A 26,830-nucleotide genomic window follows, 5' to 3' on the forward strand; every position below is an offset into this window, starting at 1 on the left:
GATGAGGATGTTTCCTCAGAGGCCCAGTCCTCTGTTCTTAATGCTACCTCGCTGACGCAGAAAATCCTCGCCTCGTTTTTTTTCTCCAAAAGAAGGAACAGAGAAGGGGGCCAGGTGAGGAATAAATGGGATGGGAATAAATAAGGGCAGACAGTATGAATTATGTACATGTGTATATATGTATATGTCTGTGTGTGTATATATATGTGTACATTGAAATGTATAGGTACGTATATTTGCGTGTGTGGATGTGTATGTATATACATGTGTGTGTGGGCGGGTTGGGCCATTCTTTCGTCTGTTTCCTTGCGCTACCTCGATAACGCGGGAGACAGCGACAAAGCAAAATAATAATAATAATATATATATATATATTCCTGGGGATAGGGGAGAAAGAATACTTCCCACGTATTCCCTGCGTGTCGTAGAAGGCGACTAAAAGGGGAGGGAGCGGGGTGCTGGGAAATATATATATATACATATATATATATATATATATATATATATATATATATATATATATATATATATATATATATATACATATATATATATATATATATATATATATATATATATATGTATATATACTTCCCACGTATTCCTCGCGTGTCGTAGAAAGCGACTAGAGGGGACGGGAGCGGGGGGCCGGAAATCCTCCCCTCCTTGTATTAACTTTCTATAATGGGAAACAGAAGAAGGAGTCACGCGGGGAGTGATCATCCTCCTCGAAGGCTCAGAGTGGGGTGCCTAAATGTGTGTGGATGTAACCAAGATGTGAAAAAAGGAGAGATAGGTAGTATGTTTGAGGAAAGGAACCTGGATGTTTTGGCTCTGAGTGAAACGAAGCTCAAGGGTAAAGGGGAAGAGTGGTTTGGAAATGTCTGGGGAGTGAAGTCAGGGGTTAGTGAGAGGACAAGAGCAAGGGAAGGAGTAGCAATACTCCTGAAACAGGAGTTGTGGGAGTATGTGATAGAATGTAAGAAAGTAAATTCTCGATTAATATGGGTAAAATTGAAAGTTGATGGAGAGAGGTGGGTGATTATTGGTGCATATGCACCTGGGCATGAGAAGAAAGATCATGAGAGGCAAGTGTTTTGGGAGCAGCTAAATGAGTGTGTTAGCGGTTTTGATGCACGAGACCGGGTTATAGTGATGGGTGATTTGAATGCAAAGGTGAGTAATGTGGCAGTTGAGGGAATAATTGGTATGCATGGGGTGTTCAGTGTTGTAAATGGAAATGGTGAAGAGCTTGTAGATTTATGTGCTGAAAAAGGACTGATGATTGGGAATACCTGGTTTAAAAAGCGAGATATACATAAGTATACTTATGTAAGTAGGAGAGATGGCCAGAGAGCGTTATTGGATTACGTGTTAATTGACAGGCGTGCGAAAGAGAGACTTTTGGATGTTAATGTGCTGAGAGGTGCAACTGGAGGGATGTCTGATCATTATCTTGTGGAGGCTAAGGTGAAGATTAGTATGGGTTTTCAGAAAAGAGGAGTGAATGTTGGGGTGAAGAAGGTGGTGAGAGTAAGTGAGCTTGGGAAGGAGACCTGTGTGGGGAAGTACCAGGAGAGACTGTGTACAGAATGGAAAAAGGTGAGAACAATGGAAGTAAGGGGAGTGGGGGAGGAATGGGATGTATTTAGGGAATCAGTGATGGATTGCGCAAAAGATGCTTGTGGCATGAGAAGAGTGGGAGGTGGGCTGTTTAGAAAGGGTAGTGAGTGGTGGGATGAAGAAGTAAGAGTATTAGTGAAAGAGAAGAGAGAGGCATTTGGACGATTTTTGCAGGGAAAAAATGCAATTGAGTGGGAGAAGTATAAAAGAAAGAGACAGGAGGTCAAGAGAAAGGTGCAAGAGGTGAAAAAAAGGGCAAATGAGAGTTGGGGTGAGAGACTATCAGTAAATTTTAGGGAGAATAAAAAGATGTTCTGGAAGGAGGTAAATAGGGTGCGTAAGACAAGGGAGCAAATGGGAACTTCAGTGAAGGGCGTAAATGGGGAGGTGATAACAAGTAGCGGTGATGTGAGAAGGAGATGGAATGAGTATTTTGAAGGTTTGTTGAATGTGTCTGATGACAGAGTGGCAGATATAGGGTGTTTTGGTCGAGGTGGTGTGCAAAGTGAGAGGGTTAGGGAAAATGATTTGGTAAACAGAGAAGAGGTAGTAAAAGCTTTGCGGAAGATGAAAGCCGGCAAGGCAGCAGGTTTGGATGGTATCGCAGTGGAATTTATTAAGAAAGGGGGTGACTGTATTGTTGACTGGTTGGTAAGGTTATTTAATGTATGTATGACTCATGGTGAGGTGCCTGAGGATTGGCGGAATGCGTGCATAGTGCCATTGTACAAAGGCAAAGGGGATAAGAGTGAGTGCTCAAATTACAGAGGTATAAGTTTGCTGAGTATTCCTGGTAAATTATATGGGAGGGTATTGATTGAGAGGGTGAAGGCATGTACAGAGCATCAGATTGGGGAAGAGCAGTGTGGTTTCAGAAGTGGTAGAGGATGTGTGGATCAGGTGTTTGCTTTGAAGAATGTATGTGAGAAATACTTAGAAAAGCAAATGGATTTGTATGTAGCATTTATGGATCTGGAGAAGGCATATGATAGAGTTGATAGAGATGCTCTGTGGAAGGTATTAAGAATATATGGTGTGGGAGGCAAGTTGTTAGAAGCAGTGAAAAGTTTTTATCGAGGATGTAAGGCATGTGTACGTGTAGGAAGAGAGGAAAGTGATTGGTTCTCAGTGAATGTAGGTTTGCGCCAGGGGTGTGTGATGTCTCCATGGTTGTTTAATTTGTTTATGGATGGGGTTGTAAGGGAGGTAAATGCAAGAGTCCTGGAAAGAGGGGCAAGTATGAAGTCTGTTGGGGATGAGAGAGCTTGGGAAGTGAGTCAGTTGTTGTTCGCTGATGATACAGCGCTGGTGGCTGATTCATGTGAGAAACTACAGAAGCTGGTGACTGAGTTTGGTAAAGTGTGTGGAAGAAGAAAGTTGAGAGTAAATGTGAATAAGAGCAAGGTTATTAGGTACAGTAGGGGTGAGGGTCAAGTCAATTGGGAGGTGAGTTTGAATGGAGAAAAACTGGAGGAAGTGAAGTGTTTTAGATATCTGGGAGTGGATCTGTCAGCGGATGGAACCATGGAAGCGGAAGTGGATCATAGGGTGGGGGAGGGGGCGAAAATTTTGGGAGCCTTGAAAAATGTGTGGAAGTCGAGAACATTATCTCGGAAAGCAAAAATGGGTATGTTTGAGGGAATAGTGGTTCCAACAATGTTGTATGGTTGCGAGGCGTGGGCTATGGATAGAGATGTGCGCAGGAGGATGGATGTGCTGGAAATGAGATGTTTGAGGACAATGTGTGGTGTGAGGTGGTTTGATCGAGTAAGTAACGTAAGAGTAAGAGAGATGTGTGGAAATAAAAAGAGCGTGGTTGAGAGAGCAGAAGAGGGTGTTTTGAAATGGTTTGGGCACATGGAGAGAATGAGTGAGGAGAGATTGACCAAGAGGATATATGTGTCGGAGGTGGAGGGAACGAGGAGAAGAGGGAGACCAAATTGGAGGTGGAAAGATGGAGTGAAAAAGATTTTGTGTGATCGGGGCCTGAACATGCAGGAGGGTGAAAGGAGGGCAAGAAATAGAGTGAATTGGAGTCATGTGGTATACAGGGGTTGACGTGCTGTCAGTGGATTGAAGCAAGGCATGTGAAGCGTCTGGGGTAAACCATGGAAAGCTGTGTAGGTATGTATATTTGCGTGTGTGGACGTGTGTATGTACATGTGTATGGGGGGGGGGCCATTTCTTTCGTCTGTTTCCTTGCGCTACCTCGCAAACGCGGGAGACAGCGACAAAGTATAAAAAAAAAAAAAATATATATATATATATATATATATATATATATATATATATATATATATATATATATATATATATATTTTTTTTTTTTTTTTTTTTTTTTTTTCCAAAAGAAGGAACAGAGAAGGGGGCCAGGTGAGGATATTCCCTCAAAGGCCCAGTCCTCTGTTCTTAGCGCTACCTCGCTAATGCGAGAAATGACGAATAGTATGAAAAAAAAAAAAAAAAAAAAGATATATATATATATATATATATATATATATATATATATATATATATATATTTCCCTGGGGATGGGGGAGAAAGAATACTTCCCACGTATTCCCTGCGTGTCGTAGAAGGCGACTAAAAGGGAAGGGAGCGGGGGGCTGGAAATCCTCCCCTCTCGTTTTTTTTTTTGTTTTTTTTATTTTCCAAAAGAAGGAACAGAGAAGAGGGCCAGGTGAGGATATTCCCTCAAATGCCCAGTCCTCTGTTCTTAACGCTACCTCGCTATCGCGGGAAATGGCGAATAGTATGAAAAAAAAAATATATATATATATATATATATATATATATATATATATATATATATATATATTTTTTTTTTTTTTCAAACTATTCGCCATTTCCCGCGTTAGCGAGGTAGCGTTAAGAACAGAGGACTGGGCCATTGAGGGAATATCCTCACCTGGCCCCCTTCTCTGTTACTTCTTTTGGAAAAAAAAAAAAAAAAATTGAGAGGGGAGGGTTTCCAGCCCCCCGCTCCCTCCCCTTTTAGTCGCCTTCTACGACACGCAGGGAATACGTGGGAAGTATTCTTTCTCCCCTATCCCCAGGGAAAATATATATATATATATATATATATATGTGTGGTGTGAGGTGGTTTGATCGAGTGAGTAACGTAAGGGTAAGAGAGATGTGTGGAAATAAAAAGAGCGTGGTTGAGAGAGCAGAAGAGGGTGTTTTGAAGTGGTTTGGGCACATGGAGAGGATGAGTGAGGAAAGATTGACCAAGAGGATATATGTGTCGGAGGTGGAGGGAACAAGGAGAAGAGGGAGACCAAATTGGAGGTGGAAAGATGGAGTGAAAAAGATTTTGTGTGATCGGGGCCTGAACATGCAGGAGGGTGAAAGGAGGGCAAGGAATAGAGTGAATTGGAGCGATGTGGTATACCGGGGTTGACGTGCTGTCAGTGGATTGAAGCAGGGCATGTGAAGCGTCTGGGGTAAACCATGGAAAGCTGTGTAGGTATGTATATTTGCGTGTGTGGACGTATGTATATACATGTGTATGGGGGGGGGTTGGGCCATTTCTTTCGTCTGTTTCCTTGCGCTACCTCGCAAACACGGGAGACAGCGACAAAGTATAATAAAAAAATAAAAAAATATATATACATATATATATATATATATATATATATATATATATATATATATATATATATATATATATATATATATATATATATTTCTCACACGAATCAGCCACCAGCACTGTATCATCAGCGAACAACAACTGACTCACTTCCCAAGCTCTCATCCACAACAGACTGCATACTTGCCCCTCTTTCCAAAACTTTTGCATTCACCTCCCCAACAACCCCATCCATAAACAAATTAAACATCCACGGAGATATCACGCACCCCTGCCACAAACCTACATTCACTGAGAACCAATCACTTTCCTCCCTTCTTACATGTACACATGCCTTACATCCTCAATAAAATCTTTTCACTGCATCTAACATCTTACCTCCCACGCCATATATTCTTAATACCTTCCACAGAGCATCTCTATCAACTCTATCATATGCCTTCTCCAGATCCATAAGTGCTACATACAAATCCATTTGCTTTTCTAAGTATTTCTCATTCTTCAAAGCAAACACCTGATCCACACATCCTCTACCATTTCTGAAACCACACTGCTCTTAACCAGTCTGATGCTCTGTACATGCCTTCACCCTCTCAATCAATACCCTCCCATATAATTTCCCAGGAATACTCAACAAACTTATACCTCTGTAATTTGAGCACTCACTCTTGTCCCCTTTGCCTTTGTACAATGGCACCATGCAAGCATTCCTCCAATTCTCAGGCACCTCACTATGAGTCATACATACATCAAATAACCTTACCAATCAGTCAACATTACAGTGACCCCCTTTTTAATAAATTCCACTGCAGTACCATCCAAACCCGCTGCCTTGCCGGCTTTCATCTTCCGCAAAGCTTTTACTACCTCCTCTCTGTTTACCAAATCTTTCTCCCTAACCCTCTCACTTTGCATACCACCTCGACCAAAACACCCTATATCTGCCACTCTATCATCAAACACATTCAACAAACCTTCAAAATACTCACTACATCTCCTTCTCACATCACCACTACTTGTTATCACCTCCCCATTAGCCTCCTTCACTGATGTTCCCATTTGTTCTCTTGTCTTACGTACTTTATTTACCTCCTTCCAAAACATCTTTTTGTTCTCTCTAAGATTTAATGATACTCTCTCACCCCAACTCTTATTTGCCCTCTTTTTCACCTCTTGCACCTTTCTCTTGACCTCCTGCCTCTTCCTTTTATACATCTCCCAGTCATTTGCATTATGTACCTGCAAAAATCATCCAAATGCCTCTCTTCTCTTTCACTAATAATCTTACTTCTTCATCCCACCACTCACTACCCTTTCTAATCTGCCCACCTCCCACTCTTCTCATGCCACAAGCATCTTTTGCACAAGCCATCACTGCTTCCCTAAATACATCCCATTCCTCCCCACTCCCCTTACCTCCTTTGTTCTCACCTTTTTCCACTCTGTACTCAGTCTCTCCTGGTACTTCCTCACACAAGTCTCCTTCCCAAGCTCTTTTACTCTCACCACTCTCTTCACCCCAACATTCTCTCTTCTATTCTGAAAATCTCAACAAATCTTCACCTTTACCTCCACAAGATAATGATCAGATGATCAGACATCCCTCCAGTTGCACCTCTCAGCACATTAACATCCAAAAGTCTCTCTTTCACACGCCTATCAATTAACATGTAATCCAACAATGCTCTCTGGCCATCTCCTACTTTCATTCGTATACTTATGTATATCTCTCTTTTTAAACAAGGTATTCCCAATCACCAGTCCCTTTTCATCACACAAATCTACAAGCTCTTCATCATTTCCATTTACAACACTGAACACCCCATGTACACCAATTATTCCCTGAACTGTCACATTACTCACCTTTGCATTCAAATCACCCATCACTATAAAACGGTTTCGTACATCAGAACCACTAACACACTCACTCAGCTGCTCCCAAAACACTTGCCTCTCATGATATTTCTTCTCATGCCCAGGTGCATAGGCACCAATAATCACCCATCTCTTTCCATCCACTTTCAGTTTTACCCATATCAATCTAGAGTTTACTTTCATACACTCTATCACATACTCCCACCACTCCTGTTTCAGGAGTAGTGCTACTCCTTCCCTTGCTCTTGTCCTCTCACTAACCTCTGACTTTACACCCAAAACATTCCCAAACCATTCTTCCCCTTTACTCTTGCACTTCGTTTCACTCAGAGCCAAAACATCCAGGTTCCTTTCCTCAAACATACTACCTAGCTCTCCTTTTTTCTCATCTTGGTTACATGTAGAAACATTTGAACACCCCAATCTGAGCCTTCGAGGAGGATGAGCACTCCCCACGTGACTCCTGTTTCCCCATTTAGAAAGTTGAAATACAAGGAGGGGAGGGTTTCTAGCCCCCCGCTCCCGTCCCCTTTATTCACCTTCTACGACATGTGAGGAATGTGTGGGAAGTATTCTTTCTCCTCTCTCTCTCTCTCTCTCTCTCTCTCTCTCTCTCTCTCTAAGGCTCATTCATCTGTTCTTGACTCTATTCCAGGAAATGGCGAGTATGTATGAAAATAAATGATACATGCATGTATGTATATTTATGTATGTTTCATTGATTATATAAAATCCCAGGACCTCTTTTACTGGACTCCTTCAGTTCCTCAGTAGGGGTATGATCGACTCCTTTGGACTGAGAAGTGTTTTGACATTGATTGAACCCTGCCAAAGGTGACTTTTTCTTTTTGGTATAACCTCATGCCAGCTGAGTCTAGCAGCTTATATGCAATGTATATGTGCATGAGTAGTTTTTGCCAGGGTCCACCTGCTTGTGGTTACACTGCAAATGAAAAGTCACTTTCAGCAAGGGATTGTCATTATCAGTTGATGAAAGGGAGTATAGTCCCGTCAGGAAATTCTTGCTCTAAAGGAGTCCATTACTTCCTAGCTTTTACTGTAGGACAGTCTTGAAGGAAAGGGAAGGGACATCCATTTTCCTAGCTTCTTTTTCCTTTGCAGTTTTAAATTGAAAAAGATATGCTTCTTGAAAAACTTTTGAGACCAACATCTGTTGATGAGGTTGAAGTTGAGATGGGATTGCTTGTAAACAGAGTAGTTTTCAAGCCTTTCATGTTTCACTGCTGAATTACATATATGTAGGCTAAAATCTTTTGCATTACCCTTTTGTAGGCTGTTTTCATCCTGGTGAGAAGGACTGTCATAATAACAACTTGCCAACCCTGCCAGGCTGTAGGCTTGAACTTGCTCAATATGTATTATGATCCTCATTGCATACCTTGTATTACTGTATCCCATATATTACTTGACATGCCCCTTGAATGTTTATTCATTGGCTGAAGGTCAATTACTTCATACTATGTAATCATATTGTATGCTTATGCCAATAGCCAATTTTTTGAAAATCATAACCTATATTAGCATGTAAACAAATGCTTTACTTACAGCCTCAACAGCTCTGGACAGGGAAACAGATATTTAGTATGATAATCCGACCCAATAAGAAGTTCCCTGTTGAATGCAACCTAACAACCAAAAGGAAGGACTACACGCGTGGTGAGGAACTCTGTTCTAATGAAGCTTGGGTCATTATAAGAAACTCAGAACTGCTAGCTGGGGCATTAGATAAATCCCTCCTGGGTTCTGGGTCCAAAAAGAATCTTTTTTATGTCATTTTGAAAGACTATGGAAAGGAGCATGCAGCAGATGCTATGTGGAGGGTTGCAAGATTATCAACACTTTTCCTCATGAATAGAGGGTTCTCTATTGGTATTGGAGATGTCATGCCAGGATCAGGATTGCTCACTAGAAAACAAGAATTACTTGATGACGGGTGAGAATTATATTTGATTGTGTCAGAAACCAATATTCCTTTTTTTTTTTTTTCATATCAGGCATTTTCCTTTTTATATGTAAATGAAATAATGTACATGTTTATGCGTGAAGATTTTACTTGTCAAATTTGTATATAATTAGTTAAATGGAAAATGCTCATGTTATGTGATAGTCCAGTAAACAGAGGATGTGTAATCAAAACCCTTCATTCTTGATGTTCCTAACTTATTATCTTTACAGAGTCAGTGCATGCTTTATTCACCCACAGGTATGGTAAATGTGATGAATTCATCTCTCAGCTGAAGGAGGGAACTCTTCACTGCCAACCAGGCTGTTCTGCTGAGGAGACACTAGAGCAGCTCATTCTTAAAGAACTCAGCACTATCCGTGATAAGGCTGGCAAGGCCTGTGTCATGGAGCTTCACAAGACAAATGCAGCACTTATCATGGCCATATCTGGCTCCAAAGGTTCTTTCATTAATATCTCTCAAATGATTGCCTGTGTGGGTCAGCAGGCCATTGGTGGCAAGAGAGTTCCAAATGGTTTTGAAGATCGTGCTCTTCCTCATTATGAAAGGTATTGCATTCATAAACCTTCACATATATTCAGTTATGTATTAAATTTGATTAAGTAGGAAAGCTGTTGTAGGATCTTCCTCACATTTTGGTGAATACTGCTTATTTCTTGTAAAAGTTCTCATAATTGAAAAGTTAATCAGTTTTGACCAAGAATCTTCTTGACCGTTAATGTCCTTGACACTTAATTAAAGATTTTGTCCACAGTTAAGAGTCATGTGGCAGCACTCTGTTAGTTTGCTTTGTTTTTGAAAAAGCATATCTTTTGTTTGGTCATGAGTTATGTGGATGCACTTGGATAGTGGTTAATGCTTTTGTATGCATTCCTTTGTCTACCTGTTTTTAATTGTCAGGGTAAACATGTTAGTAGAGCTTTTTCTGATTATTGAAAATTGGTTTGATATAGATTGTGGTCAGCTTCTTAGTGTATTGATCATAACTTAGTTACTGACTAGAAAGCTATATGAAAGCAACATGTGAATCTTGTTAAGCAGTGTTTTGGCTTTCCAGAGGTTTTACATAGCTGTAGAAACTGTGTTTGATGAGTATATTATACAAGTTTAAAAATTTATCTCACACAACTTATTCTTTGGGGTTTAAAAATTTTTTTATGATTCTTTTATCTTTTTTATAACCCAACTCAGTTTCTCTTGACTGGTTCTCAGAATTATGGTTTTCTGAATATTTACTTAATGTGATAAGAATGTATTTGTTGATCTTTCGATGGACCATTTTAGCATGCAAAATGAAAGTGAGGAGCACTCTTAAAGTGTGGAAATCCATGTTTCACTTTAATGCAATGAGCATCAGTTGAGGATGTGCATGATTGATTTCTGTACCTTATCCATCTTGAGGAATTAGGGAGAGCTAATGCCGATGGATTAATAGTTTACTGTATGTTTAACAGTCTGTCTCTCTCTCTCTCTGTCTCTCTGTATGTCTGTCTCTCTCTCTCTCTCTCTCTCTCTCTCTCTCTCTCTCTCTCTCTCTCTCTCTCTCTCTCTCTCTCTCTCTCTCTCTTTGTGTGTCTCTCTCTCTCTCTTTGTGTCTCTCTCTCTCTCTCTCTCTCTCTCTCTCTCTCTCTCTCTGTGTGTGTGTGTGTGTGTGTGTTTCTCTCTCTCTCTCTCTCTCTCTCTCTCTCTCTCTCTCTCTCTCTCTCTCTCTCTCTCTCTCTCTCTCTCTCTCTTCTCTCTCTCTCTCTCTCTCTCTCTCTCTCTCTCTCTCTCTCTCTCTCTCTCAAGTTGACAAAATAGATTAAGTAATTTTGTGGACAGAAGTATGTTCTTCAGCCCATGCATATATAGGGATGGAAGTTGAGAGACTAAGGTTGTGTTAGAGATTACAGATATTTGAATGTAAACTTTACAAGTCTGGAAATGTTTTTACAATTTCTTTTAAGGCTTAGTACAATGATATTTTTCTTTTAGGGGCAATGAGAGATCCAAAAGTTGTTTGATTGTTTTTTAATGTGAAAAAAGTATATATAAAAAGTAAAAATGCAAAGTGTAATAAGATTCTTTGTGAAGTGACTGGAAATATGTTGAGGTATGGAGATGGTGCATGGGTGCTTTGTTGCAATTTACTCCAAATCCTACTATGACAACACAGTGCCAGAGGATTACAAAGGTGCATATACAAGAGCCTAAAATAAGGTACACAGTGTCAATTATACCTATGTACATAGTTGCAAAAATATTCCTGTAAGACTCAGGTTTATTTTTTTGATGTTTCCTCCTCATGGCAGAAAAGGCAAGCAGGAAAAAAGATTTTGATGATTAATCATAAAAGTTATAGGGAGGTATGGTTCTTGGCAACTTATGGGTATCACAGTAATCCTGTTGGCATGCTTTCAAAAGTGCAACATTTAAAACTGCAGAAGCCATGTTCCACATGGAAAAGGCAAACCTATGAAAGCCATGTGCTGCATGGAATGAGATAAGTATAGTGTAAATTATTGTTGTTTTAGTTATGAATACCATATTGTTTCATTCCTTAAGAACGGAAAGGATATTATTATGATTTAAAAGATTTTTATGAGACTGATTTAGATGAGGATATGTTTTTCAGAATTGGCTAAGAGAGGTTAGTGGATATAAATGGAAACCTAAACTGGAAAGTTTAATAGGAAATACTGTACTTCTTTGAAAATAGATATTTTTCAGTAAGTGAAGACATGGTGTGTGCAAGGAATATGAATTGAAATTGGAAACAAAGCGGAATATTTCATAAGTCCAGCATATAACTAAAGTTGCAATATTTAAGACATGAATGAACTTTTGTATAGGGAAAATATAATGAACTTTTGTATTGGGAAAATATGATTTCACAGGTTGATTTGCATTCAATCCACCATCATGTTCCCTTGACAGAATCAGTACTCTTGTCATAGTTACTTCTGTAATTTAGCATCTGCTTAGTCCTATGGTTGCCAGAATAGGGAAGAGTGAGACAGATCAGTGTTTTGGGAAGAGCCAAGTGAGTATGTCAGCAGTCTTGATGCAAGGAACCCAAGTATTATTGGTGGAAGGTTTGAGTGCAAGTACCTACAACAAGATTTTGCCTTGATGGTAGAGCTAGCTTGTGGCACTTACCACACTACTTGTTTGTTTTACAACTCTCTTCTGCCACCCAGTTATTCTTCATCATTTGTTTTGGGTTATGCCACAATGACTTTGACTTGTGTTTTGGTAGACAGTCACCTCGGCCTTTTTATTGACTGGTGTCTTGGTAGACAGTCACCTCTACACTTTTTCGACTGGTGTCTTGGTAGACTGTCACCTCTGCCACTTTTTTCTTAAAGGAATGGACTTTGTCTGTTTCACAGACTTTTTCTCACAATGTCCACAGCATCTTTTAGATGATTTGGCTTTGCTCAAGCATGTTCAGTGAACAATATCTTAGACTAGATGTGGAGGACCTAGCTTTTAGGGAGCTGGGTATGCCACCTTCAAGACAGACAGATCCTAGTATTCCCCAGGACAACTAAGTTATCAAAAGAAAGTTTTTCTTCAACCCTCCACCTTCATTTGTTATTCTCTCAAGATTGTGGGACCTTGTGACCCTGGAGTGAATTGTAAGTTTTGAAGAATGAAACACTTTCTCCTTACAACAGAGACCTATGAGTGTTTTTTCCATGTTTTTATATTCTGACCCACTTTCCCCTTTTTTCTTTCAAGGAAACTCTTTCTTAACCAGGAATGATCATCATCAGGTTGATGTCTGTGATCTGATTAAGAAGTAGCAGGTCACTGCCAACCCTAGTTGTGTGAAGGATGATGATATTATGTTCAATGTGAGGTCATTGATAAGCAGGGAGCGGGCCTGAGTCCAAGCAAGGTGGCCACTAGCACTGAATGTGCGGTTTAATGGTGGGTTCTAGGGAAGTTACCTGTCCAGAAGGCATAGGGTTAGAGGGTCCTAAATATCCAGGGATCCTAAGGATTCTCTGAGATTGAGGAACACCATCTGGAGAGAATGTCTTTCATTCTTCAAGGCTAATGCATATTTTAAGTTTATGATTAAGTTAGCAAGAAAGGATTATGGAATGAGTTGAGGACACATATTGTAGGGGAAGCTGTAGAAAGTAGTAAAAGGAATTTAGGAAGTGATCATATAAGAATGTAGTGGAGGAATGGGGTTAGGGTTAAGACTCAGGTAAGACACGGTTATGCACAGTCCATGTGATTGTTGTGTGTTAATTTGGATGGAGTTATGTGATTGTGTTAGTATAGGTGGGACAGCTAGAGTGAATGCTGTCTAGACTGCAAGTTTTATTGGCATCAAGATTTTGGAGAATAGACTGTCTAATGGGTTAGGGGGATGAATGGTGTTGGACTGAGTGTGTAGGTGATTGCTTGGATTTTGGTATGAGTTTTTAGTTGACATGGAACCAAATGAGTTTCTTTATTGTAAGGTCATATTTGCTGTGATGATGGGCTTTGTGAGGGATATTTTTATAGAGTTTTAATGATAAAGTGAGTGGCTTAGGACCATAAAGATTAGCTGCAGATGGACTGTGTTGATAGTTTATCTCCTTATGTAATATAACACACTTGGTTTGCCTCTGTGATATGCCTTCAGGCCTCCAGTTTATTCTGTCTTATCTCCATACAGCTGAATGATCAAGCCTTTAATTTGTGTGAGGTTTTGAAATGTGTATGACTATTTTGATGATTACCATTGGTGTCTCCCTGGAAGGAGGAGTTTGTACCCTGTTCCAGTGTGTTGTGCTAGTGTTGGGAACCATATTTTGAAAAACATGATTCCCAGGAAAAGTTACATGCCTGTTTGCCCCATCCACTTTACATTGGAATCAAGTTAATGATATTATCATGGATTACAATGTTTCAGAGTAATATCAGTATTACTTCATACTTTAATTCAGGTTCTTTAAGTCAAGTTTTGTCTTCTTAGCTATTTGTCATGTAAGTTCTACCAAGCTATGATTTCCTGAAGGTTTAAATTTGATTATGTATTGTGTCTCATGCATTTCATTTGAAATGGTTGTTTTCTTTTTTTTTTTTGTTTACAGACACTCAAAGATACCAGCAGCAAAGGGTTTTGTGAGCAACAGTTTTTTCTCTGGCATGACTCCTACTGAATTCATCTTTCATACTATGGCTGGTCGAGAGGGTTTGGTTGACACAGCTGTGAAAACCTCTGAGACAGGCTACATGCAGCGACGCCTGGTTAAGTCACTTGAGGATTTGTATGTGGCTTATGACATGACCGTTCGAAATTCAACACAGGACATTATTCAGGTACATTTGCATATTGTTTTTTAGTAGACTAAGATACAAACTTGGGGTTTCTTTGTCTGCCTTTTATGATTTTTTTTCCATGAAAATGATATCATACTGAGAGGATATTTCTTCTTAGACTCTCTCTTTGTTCCAGACACTCCCTTGTTCATGCAGGAAGTAGCAAACATGTAAAATGAATACTTCCTGCCCTAGGAGTCCTTTTTATCTTTTGAGAATCCTGCAGTGCTCAGGAAGCTGCTTATGTGTACTGGTCAGGACCATAGGTCATAAAGTATTGTGATGTTGTGTGCAGCTTTACATTGAGAGTGTGTGAGGTACAGATAAATACTAAGTGCTCGGTGTCCTCATTATGGTAGTTGCGTTGTGGAGAGGAAGAGTCTTGGGATATATTCTTTGTTTGTAGTGTTGTAGGGATGGGTGATATATAGAGCATAGACAGGAAAGTGTGATTCATTTTTGTCTGGGTAGTGTGGCTTCTAATGTGTGTATGACAGGTTTGTTATGATTTATGAATGTGAACTTTGTTTCATATTTCAGACAACCTCACAGTTATATCTCGGCACCCCAGTTCTGCACAAGCATTGCAGCACTACCCTATACAATTAGAATACCAACTTTCATTAATTAGAATATCTGTATCCCTGCAGAAGGCCACCATAATCCTATTCACCCATGACAGATATAAATCCTACCTGTTCCATCACAGTTCCCTAAAAGAAGAACCACTTTCACTCAACAGAACACCATATACCCTCTACAATACAAACATCAATACAGAATCCAGAAGCAAACTAAAGCCTCCAAAACATTCATAGGTGTCAATTTTGGACAGAAAAATAGATTCCCTGAGTACCCTCTACAAGCAGTATATCTGCTACACTTACAGTGTCCACAAAAACATTATCTGCTCCCCATATATTTTCAAAGGCAGTACATGACTAGGTTTTATTTTGGTTACAAGCATATGATGTTTTCAGGTTGAAATCAACATACTCCTAATCTTTGAGACTTGTGTTTCTAATGGTGTGAGCACTAGGAACCTACCTCAGTGTGCCTCAGGCTGTCTTGAGGGAAAAGTGTTCTTTTTTTAACTCTTCTTGGCTGCCACTTCATTTTGGTAATTTCATTTCTGGTTACTATATATCATCCACCTGTGCTTCAAGATTGTCAGCTCTTACCTTTCTTAGGAGGGAAAAGCTTGAAAGCTTGCCTGGAAGCAAGAAAATGTGGGTACACATGAGATATCTAGTTGCGCTGGGTACTCAGAACACATAATCAAGCGGCTGCTTCCTGCAACACCTCATCAGTGCCTCACATCATTCAGGAGATCAAGACAATGAAACAAATATACTTTCAGTACACAATACAAGAATAGAATTTAAAAAAATGTAAGATCATGTAAGGATGTGTCAAAAGCTATGAAACAAGAGGTGGGATTATACATCTACATCTCTACTCAACTTTTTGTTAGTCATAGAAAGATAGTTTTGACATGAAAGTTACTGGAATAGTTTTCATTCTTGCTTCTGAGTTGTTATATGATGTCAGAGATAGATAGTGTACTGTTGCCAGTTGCAAACCCTGCTTAGACTTGACCCTGTAATTAGGACAGTGATTTGTGTGTGCAAAGTGCTAACCACTGTAAAGTGCCTGTTAATGAAATGTGCAGACTCACTGTATTGGCATCCCAAAGCTTTAATCTTGTAGTTTGCATAAGGAACCAAACAGTATCTCTGTCCTCAGGTTTCTCAAAGTTATCTTTATGGTTGACTGTCATCTTATGGTCCTGTCATTATGATGGGGACATTCAGTTAAGAAAACATGACATGGAGCCAATTTACTCAGAGAAGTCAGAGTCTTGCAGGGATGATCTCTCCATAGCTTTACCATGCCCATTCTTGTTTACATACCTTCTCGTACTTCCATCCCCACTTGATTTTACATTTGTGAATGCTTTTTTATTACTTTTTCATGATGCAACATGAAGACATTTTATAGGATGGCAGTGTGAATGTGGTAGGAAAAGCAAGGGCCAGTGGCATGATAAGGAATATCAAAATCTTGAAGCTGGTGGTCTTATGATTCTTATAACACTTATGATATCTCTTATATTTTTTGTTTTTGTTTACAGTTTTCAGAGATATTTTTTTTTTTATTTTGCTTTGTTGCTGTCTCCCGCATTTGCGAGGTAGCGCAAGGAAACAGACGAAAGAAATGGCCCAACCCACCCCCATACACGTGTATATACATACACGTCCACACACACAAATATACATACCTATATATCTCAATGTACACATATATATACACACACAGACACATACATATATACCCCTGCACACAATTCACACTGTCTGCCTTTATTCATTCCCATCGCCACCTCGCCACACATGGAATACCATCCCCTTCCCCCCTCATGTCTGCGAGGTAGTGCTAGGAAAAGACAACAAAGGCCCCATTCGTTCACACTCAGTCTCTAGCTGTCATGCAATAATGCCCAAAACCACAGCTCCCTTTCCACATCCAGGCCCCACACAACTTTCCATGGTTTACCTCAGACGCTTCACATGCCCTGATTCAATCCACTGACAGCACGTCAACCCCGGTATACCACATCGATCCAATTCACTCTATTCCTTGCCCGCCTTTCACCCTCCTGCATGTTCAGGCCCCGATCACACAAAATCTTTTTCACTCCATCTTTCCACCTCCAATTTGGTCTCTCACTTCTCCTCGTTCCCTCCACCTCCGACACATATATCCTCTTTGTCAATCTTTCCTCACTCATTCTCCCCATGTGCCCAAACCATTTCAAAACACCCTCTTCTGCTCTCTCAACCACGCTCTTTTTATTTCCACACATCTCTCTTACCCTTACATTACTTACTTGATCAAACCACCTCACACCACACATTGTCCTCAAACATCTCATTTCCAGCACATCCACCCTCCTGCGCACAACTCTATCCATAGCCCACGCCTCGCAACCATACAACATTGTTGGAACCACTATTCCTTCAAACATACCCATTTTTGCTTTCCGAGATAATGTTCTCAACTTCCACACATTCTTCAAGGCTCCCAGGATTTTCGCCCCCTCCCCCACCCTATGATTCACTTCCGCTTCCATGGTTCCATCTGCTGCCAGATCCACTCCCAGATATCTAAAACACTTTACTTCCTCCAGTTTTTCTCCATTCAAACTTACCTCCCAATTGACTTGACCTTCACCCCTACCGTACCTAATAACCTTGCTCTTATTCACATTTACTCTTAACTTTCTTCTTTCACACACTTTACCAAACTCAGTCACCAGCTTCTGCAGTTTCTCACATGAATCAGCCACCAGCACTGTATCACCAGCGAACAACAACTGACTCACTTCCCAAGCTCTCTCATCCACAACAGACTTCATACTTGCCCCTCTTTCCAAAACTCTTGCATTCACGTCCCTAACAACCCCATCCATAAACAAATTAAACAACCATGGAGACATCACACACCCCTGCCGCAAGCCTATGTTCACTGAGAACCAATCACTTTCCTCTCTTCCTACACGTACACATGCCTTACATCCTCGATAAAAACTTTTCACTGCTTCTAACAACTTGCCTCCCACACCATATATTCTTAATACCTTCCACAGAGCATCTCTATCAACTCTATCATATGCCTTCTCCAGATCCATAAATGCTACATACAAATCCATTTGCTTTTCTAAGTATTTCTCACATACATTCTTCAAAGCAAACACCTGATCCACACATCCTCTACCACTTCTGAAACCACACTGCTCTTCCCCAATCGGATGCTCTGTACATGCCTTCACCTTCTCTATCAATACCCTTCCATATAATTTACCAGGAATACTCAACAAACTTATACCTCTGTAATTTGAGCACTCACTCTTATCCCCTTTGCCTTTGTACAATGGCACTATGCACGCATTCCGCCAATCCTCAGGCACCTCACCATGAGTCATACATACATTAAATAACCTTACCAACCAGTCAACAATACAGTCACCCCCTTTTTTAATAGATTCCACTGCAATACCATCCAAACCTGCTGCCTTGCTGGCTTTCATCTTCCGCAAAGCTTTTACTACCTCTTCTCTGTTTACCAAATCATTTTCCGTAACCCTCTCACTTTGCGCACCACCTCGACCAAAACACCCTATATCTGCCACTCTGTCATCAAACACAATCAACAAACCTTCAAAATACTCACTCCATCTCCTTCTCACATCACCACTACTTGTTATCACCTCCCCATTAGCGCCCTTCACTGAAGTTCCCATTTGCTCCCTTGTCTTATGCACTTTATTTACCTCCTTCCAGAACATCTTTTTATTCTCCCTAAAATTTAATGATACTCTCTCACCCCAACTCTCATTTGCCCTCTTTTTCACCTCTTGCACCTTTCTCTTGACCTCCTGTCTCTCCCACTCAATTGCATTTTTTCCCTGCAAAAATCGTCCAAATGCCTCTCTCTTCTCTTTCACTGGTAATCTTACTTCTTCATCCCACCACTCTACCCGTTCTAATCAACCCACCTCCCACGCTTCTCATGCCACAAGCGTCTTTTGCGCACTCCATCACTGATTCCCTAAATACATCCCATTCCTCCCCCACTCCCCTTACTTCCATTGTTCTCACCTTTTTCCATTTTGTACTCAGTCTCTCCTGGTACTTCCTCACACAAGTCTCCTTCCCAAGCTCACTTACTCTCACCACCCTCTTCACCCCAACATTCACTCTTCTTTTCTGAAAACCCATACAAATCTTCACCTTAGCCTCCACAAGATAATGATCAGACATCCCTCCAGTTGCACCTGTCAGCACATTAACCTCCAAAAGTCTCTCTTTCGCGCGCCTGTCAATTAACACTTAATCCAATAACGCTCTATGGCCATCTCTCCTACTTACATACGTATACTTATGTATAGTGAAATTGGAAAAGAATGTAGCTTAGACATTGAAGCTTATTCTTTCATTGAAATGTGAACAAAGGGAGCATTTTTTTCAAAGTGATAGAGATGGAAACCAAAAAGGTGTTTTTCATGAATGTACTGGAAAAGTTGAGGTCCAGATAAACTTTTGGTCTGTCAAGGCTTTATTATGGCGGATGACCAACTACCTACCCTCATGTATCCAAGATATGGTTGTACTTTGTGTAATGAAGACAATTGAGAAACATCATAAGCCAATATTCCAGTTTCATGATAAGAGAAGTGGACCAGGCAGTATGATACAGTGGTTAAATTGATGAAAACTACTACTGACGTTTGTGTAAATGAATTATACATTTCCCTTTTCCATAGCCAGAGGTTGAACCATTATGTGACATTCATTTTTCATTTCTTTTCAAGCTAGAAGTTTCAGTTTTCTAAATTATTTCTTACATTTTTCATATGTGTATATATATATATATATATATATATATATATATATATATATATATATATATATATATATATATATATATATATGTGTGTGTGTATGTGGGTGTATGTGTGTATATGTATATTTTTTTTTTTTTTCATACTATTCGCCATTTCCCGCGATAGCGAGGTAGCGTTGAGAACAGAGGACTGGGCCTTTGAGGGAATATCCTCACCTGGCCCCCTTCTCTGTTCCTTCTTTTGGAAAATTAAAAAAAAACGAGAGGGGAGGATTTCCAGCCCCCCGCTCCCTTCCCTTTTAGTCGCCTTCTACGACACGCAGGGAATACGTGGGAAGTATTCTTTCTCCCCTATCCCCAGGGATATATTTTTTTTTTTTTTTTTTTTTTGCTTTGTCGCTGTCTCCCACGTTTGCGAGGTAGCGCAAGGAAACAGACGAAAGAAATGGCCCAACCCACCCCCATACACATGCCTTGATTCAATCCACTGACAGCACGTCAACCCCGGTATACCACATTGCTCCAATTCACTCTATTCTTTGCCCTCCTTTCACCCTCCTGCATGTTCAGGCCCCGATCACACAAAATCTTTTTCACTCCATCTTTCCACCTCCAATTTGGTCTCCCTCTTCTCCTCGTTCCCTCCACCTCCGACACATATATCCTCTTGGTCAATCTTTCCTCACTCATTCTCTCCATGTGCCCAAACCATTTCAAAACACCCTCTTCTGCTCTCTCAACCACGCTCTTTTTATTTCCACACATATATATATTATCCCTGGGGATAGGGGTGAAAGAATACTTCCCACGCATTCCTCACGTGTCGTAGAAGGCGACTAGAGGGGACGGGAGCAGGGGGCCAGAAATCCTCCCCTCCTTGTATTTTAACTTTCTAAAAAATGGGAAACAGAAGGAGTCACGTGGGGAGTGCTCATCCTCCTCGTAGACTCAGATTGGGGTGTCTAAATGTGTGTGGATGTAACCAAGATGTGAAAAAAGGAGAGATAGGTAGTATGTTTGAGGAAAGGAACCTGGATGTTTTGGCTCTGAGTGAAACGAAGCTCAAGGGTAAAGGGGAAGAGTGGTTTGGGAATGTCTTGGGAGTAAAGCCAGGGGTTAGTGAGAGGACAAGAGCAAGGGAAGGAGTAGCAGTACTCCTGAAACAGGAGTTGTGGGAATATGTGATAGAATGTAAGAAAGTAAATTCTCGATTAATATGAGTAAAACTGAAAGTTGATGGAGAGAGATGGGTGATTATTGGTGCATATGCACCTGGGCGTGAGAAGAAAGATCATGAGAGGGAAGTGTTTTGGGAGCAGCTGAATGAGTGTGTTAGTGGTTTTGATGCACAAGACCGGGTTATAGTGATGCGTGATTTGAATGCAAAGGTGAGTAATGTGGCAATTGAGGGAATAATTGGTATACATGGGGTGTTCAGTGTTGTAAATGGAAATGGTGAAGAGCTTGTAGATTTATGTCCTGAAAAAGGACTGGCAATTGGGAATACCTGGTTTAAAAAAATAAAGTTTTCAGAGATATTCTCATGAAATTCATTTTCAGATCAAATATGGTGGTGATGGCCTAGATCCAACTGAGTTGGAGGGCAGCACAGGACCCATAGATCTGGAACGTGTTTTGGACCATATTCGTGCCAAGAATCCATTCCCTGAGGAAGATCCACTCACAGGCACTGAGATCCTCCAACTGGCAAAGAAGTATCTGGCTGAGGATGCATTTAAGGAGTTGTCAGATGAGTTCAAAGATGAACTGAAGGCTTTTATGGAAAAATTTGCCAAGAAGGTTGATAAGGTATTGTAAAATATTTTAGATGTCAGTTTTGTTGGAGACATATTTACCTTGTGTCCTTTTTACACCAAGTTGATTCAATCATAGGCCCAAAGTATTTCCTCTGAGAAGACTTGGTTAAAGGATATAGTCCCAGCGCCCTAATATTGATACAGTAAAAAATGCTTCTTAGATTTTTTATCTGTTTATTGGTGTAGATTGTTTTTCTTATACCACATTTCTTATCTTGCCATGTTAAGGAAAGCATCAGGAATAAACAAACAAGGGCGGCAAAATACACACATCCAGTCTTTATTTTTCATGTTTTATGTGCCAGAAACAGAGCTCTCCATCTGCAGTTGAACAGACTACTGCATGATTTCACATGCTTACGGGACTGCTCTTCAAAACATATATTTCTTTCCTTTTTTTTCAGATTCGATCACGCTTAAGTAAAGCCACAGGCCGCAAGTCGCATCCAGTTGAACGTCACATAGAGCGATTAACCTTTACTCAGTTGATTCATTTTCTCAACTCCTGCTTGGATCGGTATCAGGCAGCTGTGATGGAGCCAGGCACAGCTGTGGGTGCCCTGTGTGCTCAGAGTATTGGTGAACCAGGAACACAGATGACACTCAAGACTTTCCATTTTGCTGGTGTGGCTGCCATGAACATTACACTTGGTGTTCCTCGGTGAGTTAGACTTGATATACTGAATCTGCAAAAAACAGATTTATAATTAAAAAGTTTTTCTTTTATGATATTCAGTATTGCCAGAGCAAAAATATACCCCTGTTGTGACCTCAGAGGAAAGGTAAGAATGAAGGTCATGAGGAAAAGTATTTGGAAGAAGTAGATATGAGCTCCTCAGGTATTTGTAGACCTGACTCATATGTATGGCAAAAGGAGATATGAGAGAGAGAGAGAGATTTATAGCTTCACTAAGGAAAGATTGAGGTATCATAAGAGTCAGCCTTTATTTGTTAATCTCAAAATAATAACTATGGGAAGCTGCAGTTAGATGTATATCCCAAGACCAGGCTTTAGCAAGGACATAGTGATGTTTTGTGGATGTCTTTATGGGATGAATTCATGACAGCTGTGGAGTTCAGTTTCTTCAGTGTGGAACTTTCTTCATGGACATGAAGGTCTTATGATATGTTGAGTAGATGTTTTAATGTTGAAGAGATGTATGATCTCCAGAACAGATGAGGAAGCTTATCAGGTCAAAAATTTCCTGTCTGGTGCAACAGAAAATACCTGGCCATGTCTAGGTATTTTTTCAGTGTTATATAAATCTCTTTAAGGAATTTATTTATATTCACTTTTTTCTTTCAGTATTCTGGAAATTATCAATGCATCACATAGTATTTCAACACCTATAATCACAGCAAAACTGAAGGATGACTCAGATCCAGAGAAAGCCCGTCAAGTTAAAGGCCGTGTTGAGAAGACTTTGTTGGGTGAAGTGTGTGAATATGTAGAAGAAGTCTTCCTGCCAGACGATTGCTTCATATTGCTGAAGTTAGCCATGGACCGCATAAGACTGCTGAAACTGGAGGTTGACGCTCATTCCATCAAATATTCAATCTGCACCTCCAAATTAAAGGTATCCCAATGAACGTGTGACTGTTTAATTCTTTTCCTCTTATTCTGTTTTGTTCATAAATTTGCTTTGTATTTTTGAGAGGATGCTATCCTTTTCCAGAATTTTCAAACACCATACATGTGCAAACTTTCAAATAATGAAGCTCCACAAGCAGCTGTAACACTTTTGGTAAGGAATTATGCAAATTGGTTTAATTATGAAATGGTCAGTAGGAACATTAGGCAGAAGCATCTGAAAACACCATGCTCGAGTTGCCACCTGTCAGTGGCCCTTTAAGGGTGAGACACTAAAGGCTAAAAAGTGGCATAGGAGTTCACCAGTTATGGAGACTTTTTCCATGGCCACCCACTTGAGGGAGTTTCAGAAGGGAACAGATGTCAGAGATATAGATAGGGAGAAGGAGCTCTCATTATCCAGTCATTCAGTGATAGGGGAGGTGTGCTTTAGTAGTTCACCTTTATGTCTATGCTACTAGTATAGAAAGCTTGTTAGAAAGCTTTATATTTCAAACACTACCTTTTGTCCCATTTTGCTTTCTCATCTTTGGGTTTGGTGTAGTCATAGAATATTGTTTACAGGTGAAAGAAATGGATGTTTGCGTAGAGTCTGATACAATCATCACAGTCAGGCCTTCTAGAACTAAAGCTTCATCAATGTACTACCAGCTTCAGCATCTGAAGCAACACATTACCAAAGTTATCATCAAGGGTTTGCCATCAGTGAATCGTGCTGTCATTAATCAAGTAAGTTAGATACACCATTTTATGTGCATTATTGTCACATGTACTTTTTTATTACTGTACACGTACTGTCATTCCAAGATTTGACCAAGAGAATGAGATAAGCTAAAAGCAATAAAAAGTTCTTAGCATTTTCCGTTCGTAGCTATAGGATTTTTACTACATTAGCGTTTTGTTTATTTGATTATAGTCCTGCAATTTTTTTGTAATGTATGAAGGCCTGAGTCATTGTTGATAAATATTTGTAGGCTTTCAGGATTCTTAATTTTTCTCACATTAATTCTTTAACATTGTGAAACTCTAGACTAAATGTGAAAATGAAAAATTGAAACCCATGACCAGTCAGATAGAGGAATCACAGCTGGGATAGGTGGAGCATCTTGAAAGAATGGGAAGTAAAAGATGATAATTGTGGCATCCTTGCAAGATTCTGCACACAACTTCAGTTTTTTCACTACTGCCCTTGCTGATCATCATCCCCAAATACCTGTATTCATCCACAACTAATTTTTCACCATTGAGACACTTAATCAGAGACAAATTTACTGAATGATTTTAAATTCAATAGTCACTTTATCTACTTTATAGAATGACACTGGTCCTGGTGGATCCCCACATTATGAACTTCTAGTAGAGGGAGACAACCTGCGAGAAGTCATTGCTACTTATGGCGTTGAAGGCACCAAGTGTACCTCCAATAACACGTATGAAGTTTTTACATGTCTTGGCATTGAAGCCGCTAGGTGAGTATTATCTTATGCAGTATTAGAATATAAGGAGCACAAGGGTATATTACACAAAGAAATGAATGGTCAGTTTCATATATTACACAAAAAAGTTAACAGAGTCATTTTCAGAGAATGATATAACTATTCCAATAATACAAGAGATTATGCTAAAGGGAGAGATTGGATGAAGTGAGATCTGTTTACCAGAAATGGAGGATGGAAGGAGAGAGGGAGATCAAGGTGATGGAAAGGTAGATTGAGAAAGGCTTTCAAGTATTGGGGTTTGAACGTTCAGGAGAGAAAGAGGTATTCATGGGATGAAATTAACTGGATTGATGTTTTATACAGGGGGGGTTTCTTGCTTTTAATAGTTTGAACTGTGACATATGAAATTGTCAGGGTGAATAATGGAAAAATGTGTAGGACTTGGCCCAACCTCAGAGGCATTTTGTTAATATTATGTTTACTGCAGGAAGGAGGATCTGTAAATGTAGTTTGCTGAAGTGTGATGCAACAGTAACATTTTATTTCTGTTTGTGGTTGGTTGATAGTTATGTAGTTGTTTGGATGTGAAGGGTTTAACGCTGTTACAAAGAACTGAGTGCCAGGCATATTGAAACGAAATTGTATGAGAAATTTTTTTTGTTTCGTTATGAAAGTGTCGAGCCAGCAATTGTTCTGAATGATTTATGTATGATTTGTTGCTAACATTGTGGTATTATCACAAGGTTCTAAGTTAACTAGCATGTGAAATGAGGCATCTGCATTCCTTATACTGTAGGTGGACCAATATTCCAATTCCAACCTAGAAGCAGAAAGTATTATGGCCAGAATTGTAAGCTTGCTGCTATCAATGAAGAAAATCCTGGCTTAGGACCTAGTATCATTAGTAATGTTTATGGCTCCTGACCAAAGTGAATCTTAATCAACCATAAATGTATGTGTGAAAATTTTCACTCCATAATCGAGAACTGGTGCTTCTCTCTGTATATGAGAATAGTTCTTTTCAGAAAGTTTGATTTAATGATTATGATCCAAAGGCTGTGGGTCTCTCCTCACCATTACAAAATGACATGTGCCAAAACAGCACCCCAAACTAAGTTTAATAGGTAGCTCGGACCTGGAATGAGTACGAAATTTTGAAGTAAACTTTCAGGGTTTTCAGCCACTCATTGGTGCTCTTTTAATCTGACCCCTAACTAGATCTGTGTATAACTTATGATAAAGGGAGTTGCACTGGTTGCCATTTGGGATTAAATTTCCTGTAAAAGGTAATTAAACCAAGGAAGAACAGTAGGTTTTTAACAAATTGTAGTTTTCCCTTCTGTGATTTTTTTCCCCCAGTCTTGTGAGTGCTAGTACCATCAGTGCAAAGTCCCAGATATTTTGCTTTGGTGCACCAAACTTTCTGCATTATTTGTTTAGTTGAATTTTCTTAAGCAGTTCTCAGTGTCAAGTGTTGGGCTCCTCCTGTACAGGAGTCTTGCCACCAACTAATATGTTGTTGGAAAAAAAAAAGTTGACTGACCATTGATAAGATGATCCATGGTTTGCTGCCACAAGGATGCTAGATAGCAGATGTTTAGGTTTTAAAAGTACCCAACTGTATATTTCTGATGAACTAGTTTAGGTAATTTTTGTCCACAGAAAATTTTTGAAATGCTTTTTCTAGTCAAACTGAGCCATACCACATCATTAATGATGTAGCAGGTGGTTAAAAAAGGATGAGAGATACTGTACTTCACATTTTGCATCTTTATATGTTGGTATAAAAACCAGTTTTTCCAGATCAAATATAATGTTAAAGCAAAAGAATTTTTTTTTTAGAAATTCTTTTTGGTATTTTTTGGTATTTACTGTGATTTTATTCAAAGGACTTTGTTACATTTGTAAAGAATTTCTAGTTGTGTCTTCATATTAGAAAATTTTAAAGCTTTCATTCAGTCCCTTGCACATTCTAGAAGTTAGAGTTAAGAATGTTATGGCTCCGATTTTTTACTGATGACATTTTCTGTGGAAATGAAGGATTATACATTACAAATTAATGTACAGTACTGAGACATACATTTGGTCATACATATGGTAAATTTCCATCTTACAGTCATGGGTTCAGGTTTGATGAAATTTTCTAGATATCTTTACAGAACAACTTGATGCTTCTCCTTCAGCAGTCTCAG

General features: G+C 39.7%; 1 protein-coding gene across 2 annotated transcripts in view; it reads left to right on the plus strand.

The window, feature by feature from the left end:
• The window catches only part of Polr3A (RNA polymerase III subunit A), a 140,187-nt gene that overhangs the window by 105,534 nt on the left and 7,823 nt on the right, over positions 1-26,830 (plus strand). For both annotated transcript variants that reach the window (XM_071666698.1, XM_071666697.1), the window contains exons 12-19: positions 8,662-9,047; positions 9,318-9,626; positions 14,157-14,385; positions 21,352-21,600; positions 22,013-22,269; positions 22,915-23,185; positions 23,764-23,928; positions 24,514-24,668. In XM_071666698.1, the coding sequence (XP_071522799.1) occupies positions 8,662-9,047; positions 9,318-9,626; positions 14,157-14,385; positions 21,352-21,600; positions 22,013-22,269; positions 22,915-23,185; positions 23,764-23,928; positions 24,514-24,668 (2,021 nt within the window). The remainder of the gene's footprint in view (positions 1-8,661; positions 9,048-9,317; positions 9,627-14,156; positions 14,386-21,351; positions 21,601-22,012; positions 22,270-22,914; positions 23,186-23,763; positions 23,929-24,513; positions 24,669-26,830) is intronic.

The sequence above is a fragment of the Panulirus ornatus genome, chromosome 11 (genome assembly GCF_036320965.1).
Source record: "Panulirus ornatus isolate Po-2019 chromosome 11, ASM3632096v1, whole genome shotgun sequence".
Taxonomy (NCBI): Eukaryota; Metazoa; Arthropoda; class Malacostraca; order Decapoda; family Palinuridae; genus Panulirus; species Panulirus ornatus.